Here is a 12,142-nt window from a genome sequence, read left to right as displayed (position 1 = left end):
CTGAAAAATTTCCTCCCTGTAACTTCTTTTCACTCTGATCACTCTTCTGCACTATATACTTATATTTTCAATTCTTCTGCATAATATTTTTCTTTAATATCTTGCTACTATTCACAGTAACTTTTAAATCTTCATATGGATATTATTTCTAATTATGTTGTAATTGCTTGAGGGTGGCTATCCTGTCTCATGGCTTCCAGTTTGGGGCTTCATGTAGTCTTACTGAGAAATGGGAGAGGTACAATTCCAACAAATAAGGAAATGTCTTTAGTTACCCACTAATCCATCCATGCAACCAACTTGGAAGAGTTCTCGCTCAGTTAAGGAGTTCCCACTTCACAGCTGTGTTTGACCACCCACGTGTTCACTAGTGTTCTAGAATCTGTAAGGAATACAGAAGAAGTCCGTGTCCTTCATGGACCCCAAAACATGCATTTGTGCCCCAATACAGGGTTGTACAGCTGTTGGCACTACTGACATTTTAGACTGGATCATTCTTTGTTGTGGGAGGGCTGTTCTGTGTCTTGTAGGGACGGTTAACAACCGCCATAATCTACCCACAAGATGCCAGTGGTGTAATCTCCAAGGTCACGACAATCAAAAATGACTTCAGCTATTGCCCAGTGTCCTTGGGAAACTCATGGCCCTCAACTGAGAACGAATGCTCTACTACAGTGATTTGTTCATCACTGTCTTCCTTCCGTCATTCATTCATCCAACAAATATTTGTGAAGTACCTCTTGTGTATCAGGAGTTTATAGGAACCAAAACAGACCAAAAGCATGAACAGAAAAGAAGAAAAATCATCCCTGCCCTCATAGAGTTTATAGAATGTAAATGGGGAGGAGAGGGGGGTACAGGAGGAACAGAGAATAAATAGCACATGTAATAAATAAGCTTAAACATATGTCCAATGGTAGTGTTATCAAAAAATATTTTTTAAAGAAAAAGTATAGACAGATGTTGTGGCTCAGTATTTGAGACACTGTGTGAGACCCACATCACATAACAGAGACCCTGGGTTCCAGTACCAGCTCTGCCTCTGATTCCAGTGTCCTGCTAATGTGCACCTTGGAAGGAAGCAGGTGATGGTGCAGGTAACTAGGTCGCTGCCACCCACGTGGGAGACCCAGAGTGAGTTCCAGCTCCTGACTTTGGCCTGGCCTAGCTGTGGCTGCTGCAGGTCTTTGGAGGGTAAACCAGTAGACAGAAGATTCTCTCTCTCTCTCTCTCTCTCTCTCTCTGTGTGTGTGTGTGTGTGTATTTCAAATAAGTAATTAATAAATTTTAAAAAAACATTTTTTAAAGAAAGAAAGAGAAGTATATTAGGGATGAGGAGTGCTAGTTTCAGGGAAATGAAATTTTAATTGAGTTTGTCAACTAAATAAGTGGTCTCATTGAAAAGACCCTTGAGGATGCCCTGAGAAGGTGAGGGGAAGGTTGTCCAATATTTAGGGTAAGACTGCTAGAGGTAGAGTAACACCCTGTGCAATGGTTCTAAGTGCATGAGCCACTTGCAGAACAGAGAGAAAGCCAGAGGAGGGGACTGGTGGAAGATGAGGCTTGGGACGTAAGGGGCCGGGCAGACCATGGAAAGCTTGCCAAGTCCCCATCAGAACTTTGACCTTTACTTAGAGATAGAGAGCTACAGGGGAGGCAGAGGCAACGCACGGAGGAGTGACATGATCTGATGTGTACTGAACAGCCTCTCTGGCTGCTGTGCTGAGATCAGACTGGTGTGGAAGGAGGAGGGGCCGCAGGGAGAGAGAGAGAGAGAGAGAGAGGAGAGCAAAACAGAGACAGAGAGAGATCTCCCATTCACTGGTTCATTCCTCAAAAGCCCACAACAACCAGGGCTGGGTCAGGCCGAAGCCAGGAGACAAGAAACAGAAACTCAATCCATATGGGGCAGGGACTCGAGTACTTGAGCTATCACCTGTTGCCTCCCAGGGAACATATTAGAAGGAAGCTGGAATCAGGAGCAGAGATGGGACGTAAACCCTGGCACTCTGATAAGGGAGGCTGGGTTTGCAAGTGGCATTTGAACTGCCACGCCAAATGCCTGCCCTGGAGATGCATCCAAGCAGACATGTCAAGGAGAGTGGGGATTATACAAGTCTGGTATTCAGAAGTGAGATGTGGAGTCATCAGCATAGAGAGGAAATTTACAGCACTGAGAGTATGTGAGAATGCCAAGGAAGAGATGAAGAAGGAACCAAGACTGAGCTATAGAGCCCTCCAGGGTTAAGAATTTGTGGGGGCTGGTGTTAAGAGAAGGAGGACTGGGGCCAGCACTGTGGTGCAGTGGGTTAACGCCCTGGCCTGAAGCACTGGCATCCCATATGGACACCGGTTCAAGACCTGGCTGCTCTCTGCTACGGCCTGGGAAATCAGTAGAAGATGGCCCAAGTCCTTGGGCCCCTGCACCTGTGTGGAAGACCCAGAAGAGGCTCCTGGCTCCTGGCTTCGGATCGGCACAGCTCCGGCCATTGGGGCCATCTGGGGAGTGAACCATCGGATGGAAGACCTCTCTCTCTCTCTCTCTCTCTCTCTCTCTGCCTCTCCTCCCTCTATGTAACTCTGACTTTCAAATAAATCTTTTAAAAAAAAGAAAAGAAAAGGAGGACTTATGCCCCACATCAGGTATCAGGCTTTGATACCAGGTTCTGCTCCTGACTCCAGCTTCCTGCTAATGCAGACCCTGGGTGGCAATGGTGCTGGCACCAAAATAAATCTTCTAAAAAATTTATAGAGAAGAAGAAAAATCAACAGAAATAGTACAAAGCAACTCATAAGAGGAGGAGAAGAACCCCTTGAAGACAAATGAGGCAGAGAAGATGCAAATGATTAGTTCAAATGCTGGTTGTGGACTGAGTTTCACGAGAAATGAAAACAGTGCATTAGATTTTATGTCAAGGTCACTGGTGACCTTGACAAAGGCAGTTTCAGTAGTTATAAAAATGAAAACCTGAATGGAGTGGCTTTAAGAGAAACAGAAAGAGAAAATCTGGAGACAGTGTGATCAGACAATTCTTTCAAGGAATCTTACTGCAAAGGGAAGCTCAGAAATGGAGAGAGTGGTATAAATAAGATTTTTAAAGGGGTGAGAAATAACAGTATTAGTTATATTTATGGAAATGCACCCTTCATTTCCTCCTTCAGATCGGTTTACTTTTAAAATTCAAATTTTGAGTAAAATCAGAAGGAACAAAGGAAAAAAGAGGCAAAAAGAATTGCTAGAGCCATATTCTTCAGTAGATGAGAGGGGATGGAATCTAGTTCACAGTGCATGGTTTTACATTTGGTAAAAATATTGCTGGTTTCTCTGTATTACTAGGCTGGAAGGAAAACTATACAAGGACAAACATTGGCAGCTGGAAGTTTATGGTGGTGGGAGTCAGAGGAAATTTTCTTCTGATTCCTTTGGTTTCTCTATGGAGATCATCAGTTGAGATACCTGAGGTGGGAGATTTTGATGGTTTAAAAAGAAAGAAGATGAGAAAGAATTTAAAGAGCGGGTGAATAGAGAGACTTTAAGGATATATTTGATTTTCAGGCACCACCAAGTAAGCTCCTGAAGTTTGTGATTCTTAACTTTAGCTAAGACCAGACAAGCCTCTTGTGCATAACATAATATACAGTAAAAGCTTAAGTCCAAAGAAGCCAATGATACATGTCCAGAACACATAAGGGAGGGTCTAAGGCATTTTCCAGAGGAAGTATATGTTGAGTCAGTGTTTATAAGATGATGAGGATCAATGATCAGTCTTGCTAGTTTCGTTGTAAGTTTAGAGTTTATGTAATGAGACCCCTCTCCCCTTCACTCTCTTTTGAAATAGACTGTGGAAGCAATGAAGACCATTTTGGATGACTTAAGAGCAGAAGACCATTTCTCTGTGGTTGACTTCAACCACAACATCCGAACCTGGAGAAATGACTTAGTTTCAGCCACTAAAACACAGATTGCAGATGCCAAAAGGTACATTGAGAAAATCCAGCCCAACGGAGGTGAGTGGTATTGGCCTAAAGCCCAATGAGAAACTTCTATACAGTTCAAATCTTGGTCCACTTAAGGAAGCATCCTTAAGAAAGATTACTCTCTACCACAGGGGCCTTTGCCCAGCCTGCAATGGTCTATCTTAAATAATACACTTACCGGCAAATGATGAATGCTAAGTTGGTAGTGAAAGTATATGTAATTCAGACCATACTTGTTTTTACCACTCCAACCTTTTACAGAAAAGTTCAGTAAATGACACTCCCTTCCTTATCATCTGCATAGCACAAAATGTAACTGTCTTCAGAGTATCTCAGCAAAGTTGATTGAGGACCTTTAAGTCGGGTGTTTAACAAAACAAATAGCTGCTGCTTTAAGAGGGCTGATTCATGTCTAAAAGGCTAGTTTACCTAGTTTATGCAAAGTGAATATTTTTACTGCACAGGAAGATCTTGACCAGGATGAGCAAAGTTTATGTCACCAGGAAAACAAGCAAAGATTTTTTAATTAAAAAAAAAAATAAGAGACTGACAGAGATCTCCCATCCTCAGGTTCACTCCCCCAAATGTCTGAAAGAGCTGAAACTGGACCAAGATAAAACCAGGGTCCAGGAATTCAATTCAGATTTCCCCCAAGGGACGCAAGGACCCAGGCTCTTGAGCCATTACATGATGGCTCCTAGGGTGCACATTAACAGGAAGCTGGAGTGGAGAGAGGAGCTGAGACCCGAGCGCAGGCACTCTGATATGGGGTGTGTACGTCGCAAACAGCAGCTTAACCACTGCACCAAATGCCTGTCCCTCAAATACTTTTATATTGAATAAATTATACATAAGTTTCCACCAGACAGATGAATCTGATTCCAAGATGCGATGTTTGTGTGTACAGAAAGAAAGCATATGCAACCGCACACTGTATTCCTTCAACAGGCACAAACATCAACGAAGCACTCCTGCGGGCCATCTTTATTTTGAATGAAGCCAATAACATGGGACTACTGGATCCCAACTCTGTCTCTCTGATCATTTTAGTTTCGGATGGAGATCCAACCGTGGGCAAGTATTGCTTCCATGTTCTCTAGACGAACATTTTCAATGTTGTGTCTTACAAACGGCCTTTGCTTAAAATGGGAACTCCAATGGCATCTGCCCGAGTTTCTGTAACATTTTATGCCTATGCTTCCTAAAAGACTTCTGACCCTGAAGTACTAGCCTCCCTCCCCAATCCTCAGATACCTTCAGAACTGCTCCTTTTAAAAAAAATATTTATTTAAAAGTTAGAATTACAGAGAGAGAGATCTTCCATATGTTGATTCACTACCCAAGTGGCCACAACAGCCAAGGCTTCTTCCAGGTCTCCCAAGAAGGTGCAGGGACCCAAGCGCTTGGGCCATCTTGAACTATTTTCCCAGACCACTAATGGGAAGCTGGATTGGAAGTGGAGCAGCCAGGACTCGAACCAGCACCCATAGGGGATGCCGGCATCCAGGTGGCAGTTAGCCTACTATGCCACAACATCGGCCCCTGGAGATGCCCTTCACTGCCTCCGTTTCACCTCACAGTATGAAGACATTGAAGTTTGAGGTGTACTGGCATGTGAGGATTGCTGGTGTGCATTTGTGAAATACACTGATTTCCTCAATGGGAGGTGTATGAAGGTTCGGAGGTTGTGAACGATGGGTATTTCTCCCAGTAGTACCTCTGGAGGCCGCAGTAGTGTCTTATCTCTTATTCTCCACCTTGCCCCCAGCTGCAGCTAGAGAAGTGACAGCTCTCAGATACCATCTAACCAAATCATTTTTCTTCTCCACAAAATGGTGTCTACATCTCCCTACTCTACTCTTTTATTCTTATGTGCATGGTGTCTTTACACTGATAAATGTAAGTAACGATGAATGTTAGATTATGTTGCCAGAGTGTGTTGTCAGGTAGACCAGCACTGTATCCAACCCATGCCTGACTTGGCTAAACAGGATGAAATCGGATGTGACAGTAATAATGGCATTGTCTTTGAGAAAGACAATGAGAAAATCATTTCATTAACAGTGAGACTAGAATAGAAGTTATCATGTACTTATCACAGATTCAGTGTTTTCCTCCTTCAGATCAGTTTACTTTTACAATTCAAATTTTGAGTAAAATCAGAAGGAACAAAGGAAAAATTGGCAAAAACAATTAAATCTGTTTCTTACTTCTGTCCCCCATCTGCCTTGTTCCTGTCTTGGAGTCAGTCACTGATTCCATGTATGAATATCCTATTTGTATATACAAAATATATGCATATTTGCACACATATCTTTATCTATGTACACATATACATGCATGCATATTTGCATATATGTATACAAATGCATCCCACATACACCAATATTTAGCTATTTTCCTATGGGAAAAATGTGTTTTTGAGAATATTTGCTATAAATGCATGAAGAGACACTATGTTCTTTTTAATAATGGCATAGTATCTATTTATAATATAACAATTTTGCCAACCTTCCTTATTGGTGAACACTGCTATTCCCAAATTGTGTTGCTATGCACCACTGCCTACACTTCATTTTCAACATGTATGAGTGTGTCTGCAAGAAAAATTTGTGGGAGTTGAATTACTGAATCAAATAGTAAGTGCATTTTTAATTTTGACAAATTTTGCTTAACTGTCCTCCATGGATTTTTCAAAAACAATTCATTCCTTTTCTATCTGTCATCATCAATTTCAGGTGAACTAAAATTGTCAAAAATTCAGAAAAATGTGAAGCAGAACATACAAGACAATGTATCTTTGTTCAGTCTGGGCATAGGATTTGATGTTGATTATGACTTTTTGAAGAGACTTTCCAATGAAAACCGTGGAATTGCTCAAAGGATTTATGGAAACCAGGACACATCTTCCCAGCTCAAGGTAACTTTTTCTTCTGCTCTTTTTTTTTTTTTTTAATTCACTCAAAATCATCCAACTACATGTATTTGGTGTCTGAAAAGTATGGACAAATTTAACTCAAAATTGTCATTATTTCAGCCATGTTCTGTCACGAGGATCAAGGGAGCATTGGATCCCTTTCTTGCCCATTACCCTCTGCTGTAATGTTTTTCTACACAGACAGTGAGATGTGAGGTAGTTGAGCGATGAGGGTGCACTTCCCCACCCATTCAACAAGGTCTGCTGCAGCACCATCAAAGCTTCTGTGCCCATGAGTCCCACTGAGAAACTGGTGTTCTTTACCACCTTGCCCACCTGTTTCCCCTTTGAAGTGCGTGGGCATCTAGGACATCAATTTCTTTATCATGTAAAACAGATCATCCTGTGGCCTACACACTTCCTTAAATATAAGATAAAAAAATTCCTGTTTATTTTAATGAAATGGACAGGAAAACGGGGTAGGAAAACAACATACTTTCCCTGCCCTCTATTTATTTATTTATTTATTTTGACAGGCAGAGTGGACAGTGAGAGAGAGAGACAGGGAGAAAGGTCTTCCTTTGCCATTGGTTCAACCTCCAATGGCCATCATGGCCGGTATGCCACGGCCGGTGCACCGCGCTGATCTGATGGCGGGAGCCAGGTACTTCTCCTGGACTCCCATGGGGTGCAGGGCCCAAGCACCTGGGCCATCCTCCACTGCACTCCCTGGCCACAGCAGAGAGCTGGCCTGGAAGAGGGGCAACCAGGACAGAATCCGGTGCCCCGACTGGGACTAGAACCCGGTGTACCAGCGCCGCAAGGCGGAGGATTAGCCTATTGAGCCGCGGTGCCGGCTCCCTGCCCTCTATTGGCACCAGCACCATATTTAAACTTGGCAACCAGGAAGGGCTAAGATTCTAACAGCACTCTGGCCTCAGAATCAGCTCTTAAGGCATTCGGATCTGGCTGAAAAGCCCATGAGAGTATTTCAGGCATGGAAAGCCAAGACACTCTGGCAAAAAAAAAAAAAAAAAAAAAAAAAAAAAAAAAAACACTAAATGAAAGATCTCCGCGAGTGAGATCCCAGTGGAAAGAATGGGTCATCAAAGAATGAAGTACCTTTCTCTGAAAGGAGGAGAGAACTTCCACTTTGACCATGGCCTTGTCTAAATATGATCAGAATCAGTGAACTCAGGGGGCTTCCATAGCCTTGGCGACTCATGACAAGAGCCTAGGGTGATTACTGACACCACAAACAAGAGTGTCAATTTGTTAAGTCAACAACAGGAGTCACTGTGCACTTACTCCTCATGTAGGATCTCTGTCTTTAATGTGCTGTACGTCGTGATTTAATGCTATAACTAGGACTCAAACAGTATTGTTCACTTTGTGTTTCTGTGTGGGTGCAAACTGTTGAAATCTTTACTTAATATATGCTAAATTTATCTTCTGTATATAAAGATAATTGAAAATGAATCTTGATGTGAATGGAAGGGGAGAGGGAGCGGGAGAGGGGAGGGTTGCGGGTGGGAGGGGAGTTATGGGGGTGGGAAGCCATAGTAATCCATAAGCTGTACTTTGGAAATTTATATTCATTAAATAAAAGTTAAAAAAAATTCTAATATGCAGACCACCAACCCAGCTGACTTTTATTATTATGAACACCCATGAGTTGTTCATACTGATCATAAGAGAAAGGGGAAAAAATTCTGGGCTCTTAAATCAGGCAATGTTAAGTGTTTTCTTCTCCACGTCTCACTTTTTTCATCTAACATTAAAGAGTATTTTTCCTGTCCCAGAGATCTCATGGCAATAAACTTTGAGATATCTGCTAAACATATGAAAAATCTCAGAAAAAAAATGCTTTAGACCTACAAATCAATAATGATTTCTCTCTCTCTCTCTCATGAATTGTAGAAATTCTACAACCAAGTCTCTACTCCGTTGCTCCGCAATGTTCAGTTCAACTATCCTCATACATCAGTAACAGACGTCACTCAAAACAGTTTCCACAATTACTTTGGAGGTTCAGAGATTGTGGTGGCAGGGAAATTTGACCCTGACAAGTTGAAGCAAATACAAAGCATTATCACGGCAACTTCGGTACTTCTGCTTGTTGATTTATTCTGAAAATGCTAAGTGTCCTCCCTGCATACAGTCTGTCTTCTATGTTAGCAGGTTAATATTCTGCATTCCCAGAGAATTAATCATGAAATAAAAGGCATGGGGATATCTCTGCTATCCTCCTAACTATTCCAGAAATCCTTACCTTTCACCCAGCCCTAATCCCCACCTCCATTTGTGTGTGTGTGTGTGTGTGTGTGTTCCTTTAAAGTGCATACCTCTCTTGCTTGCTCAAAGCAGGCTCTAGAAATGTGAACTGATTAACTATACTTCTGCTCCCCCCTGGTGAATTTTAACTGATCCTTCCATTGTCCAGGCAAACACAGAGTTAGTCTTGGAAACCCTGGCCCAGATGGATGACTTGGAGGAATTTCTATCCAAAGACAAGCATGCAGATCCTGATTTCACCAAGAAATTATGGGCCTACCTAACAATCAACCAGCTGTTAGCTGAGCGGTAAGAAGAGTGTGCACATCACCAGTAAGACTTACACCAATCTGTAAGACTGAATTGTTCACTCTGAGTATTTGAAGTCAGAAACAGAAGGAGTTCAGAATGAAGAAAGACAGCAAATTAACAATACAGGATTTGTATTATTAACTTCCACTGATGCTAGCACTTCAAATAAAGCTGGGTTCAGTCTTTTTTAAGATTTATTTATTTATCTTAAAGGCAGAGTAGAGAGAGAGAGAGAGAGAGAGAAAGAGAGAGAGAAAGAGAGAGAAAGAGAGAGAAAGAGAGAGAAAGAGAGAGAAAGAGAAAGAGAAAGAGAAAGAGAAAGAGAAAGAGAAAGAGAAAGAGAAAGAGAAAGAGAAAGAGAAAGAGAGAGGTCTTCCATCTGCTGGTTCACTCCCCAAATGACTGCAATGGCTGGAGCTGGGCTATTCAGAAGCCAGGAGCTAGGAGCTTCTTGAGGGTCTCCCACATTGGTGCAGGGGCCCGAGGGCTTGGGCCATCTTCTACTGCTTCCCTAAGCCAGTAACAGAGAGCTGGATTGGAAGTGGAACAGCCAGGACTCGAACCGGCACCCATATGGAATGCTGGCACTGTGGGCAGTGGCTTTGTCCATTATGCCACAACGCTGACCCTGGGTTCACTCTTTGTTGTAACTGAGGTACAAAATACATGTGTGAAGTATACACACGTGTACAATTTCATGAGATTTTGTGTATGTCACCCATGTAACCACCGCCCTGATCCAGATGTAAAAATACTGGGTGTTCCCTTGTTCTCCTTCTCTCTCAACATGCATCCCCCACCCTCCAGTGGAAACCACTATTCCACATCTGTTACCATCAATGAGTTTTGCCTACAAAAGAAAAAAAAAAAGAAAAGCTCATGCAATTTTTTTTTCCTGGCTTCTTTCATTCAGTAGAATGCCTGTGAGTTTCATTCATGTTCTTGTGTACACCAGCAGTCGATTTGCATTTTCTCTCAAGTACAGGTTATTGTCCAGAGAGAAATGTTATGATTATGCAATTGTGATATCACCCAAGGCAAGGATTCCTAATGCTTGTGCGTGTCACCTCCGTCTTCTCTGCCAAATTATATCTGGACTTTCCAGATATAATAAACTCATCTCCCTAGAGCACCTGCATCAGAACTCTGTGGGACTGTTGGACAAAAGTCACTATTGCAGAGCCCTGTTCCACCTTGTAGATCAGAATCGCAGGAGACAGAACAAGGTCATCTGAACTAGGTTGGGAAGATGAAATATGATCGTGTACTTGGACTCACAGAGGAAATCCCTAATGTGGATAAGATTATAAAAAAAAAAAAAAAGACGCAAAACTGAGCTGTGACTTTCAAGTAACTGAGGAAACTCTGCCCTTTGACAGAAGTGCACTGGATGTATTTAAATGCATAGAGGAAATTGCTGCAGTTCAATATTGTTTTTTTTTTTTAAATAGTTCAGATCAAAAAAAAAAAAAAATCAGTGGTTGCTGGAGGGTTGTGAGGGTGAGATGGGGATGAAGAGATGCAGCCAGGAGGATTTCTGGGGCAGTGACACTATTCTGTCTAGAACTACGATGGTGGGTGCAGGTCATAATGAACTTATCCAAAGCATAGACCACACAGCACGAAAAGGGAGTCCTAACATGAGCTATGGATTTTGGGTGATTATGTGTTAGCGATTGTAGCAGAAGTCCCACTGTGGTATAGGATGGCAATAGTGGAGGAGGCTATATCTATGTGGGACCAGGGGCAGTATGGAAAAATCTCTCGGTGTCTAGTGCTCAATTTAGTGGTGAACTTCAAACCGCCCTAAAAAACAATAAAGACTTCTAAAAACAGCAACAACGCTTGGGGCTGCATAGCTAGATAAAAGACTAAGCTTCAGGAAGCCAGGGTGTTTTGCTCTTACCTCATGTCCCTCATCCTGCCCAGGTGGACAACAGGAGTTGGGAGACGGGGGGAGGATTGTGGGATTTGAGTCCACCTTTACAAATGCTGACATTCTTTAATGCCTCTATTTCCTGAACACAGAAGCCTGGCTCCTACAGCTGCTACCAAGAGGAGAATTACAAAAACAATCCTGCAGATGTCTCTCGAACATCATATTGTGACCCCACTCACCTCGATGGTGATTGAGAACGATGCCGGGGATGAGCGCATGCTGGCCGATTCCCCTCCTCAGGACCATTCTTGCTGTGCAGGTCTGTGTTTTATAGCTTAGAAAAAAAGAAAGAACAAAAAAGAACAAGACAAAAAAAATTGGGATGCAGAGAGACAAAGACAGAGCTCCCATCTGTTGGTTGAGTCCACCAATGTCTATAAAAACTGGGAACGGGCAGGTCAAAGCCAGGAGCTGGGAACACCATCCAGGTTTCTTACATGGGTAATGGGACCCAAGTACTTGAGTGCTTACCTGCTACCTCCCATGATGCTCACTGTTAGGAAGCTGGAAACAGGAATGGAGCTAGAACTCAAACCAGGCACTCCAACATGGGATATGGGTGTTCCAAGCACTGTCTTAATCTCTACACCAAATACCAGTCTTCTCTACACTCATTTTTTGAAACCAACAGTTAAAATTTTTCATCTTGTTTAAACAGTTGCAACAAATGTATTTCTGGTACACTGTAAATATTGATCTTTTAAAATAAGCAGTTACATCAG

The 12,142-nt window shown here is 42.4% G+C and overlaps 1 protein-coding gene across 2 annotated transcripts in view; it reads left to right on the top strand.

Annotated features, from left to right (window-relative positions):
- ITIH2 (inter-alpha-trypsin inhibitor heavy chain 2) overlaps nucleotides 1-12,142 on the top strand; it is a 42,985-nt gene that overhangs the window by 20,965 nt on the left and 9,878 nt on the right. For both annotated transcript variants that reach the window (XM_008268046.4, NM_001082647.2), the window contains 6 exon segments: nucleotides 3,840-4,008; nucleotides 4,927-5,052; nucleotides 6,717-6,898; nucleotides 8,816-9,001; nucleotides 9,339-9,478; nucleotides 11,510-11,679. In XM_008268046.4, coding sequence (XP_008266268.2) covers nucleotides 3,840-4,008; nucleotides 4,927-5,052; nucleotides 6,717-6,898; nucleotides 8,816-9,001; nucleotides 9,339-9,478; nucleotides 11,510-11,679 — 973 coding nt within the window.

The sequence above is a fragment of the Oryctolagus cuniculus genome, chromosome 13 (genome assembly GCF_964237555.1).
Source record: "Oryctolagus cuniculus chromosome 13, mOryCun1.1, whole genome shotgun sequence".
NCBI lineage: Eukaryota > Metazoa > Chordata > Mammalia > Lagomorpha > Leporidae > Oryctolagus > Oryctolagus cuniculus.
The sequence above is the reverse complement of the archived record's forward strand: the minus strand, read 5'-3'. Positions and strand labels throughout refer to the sequence as shown.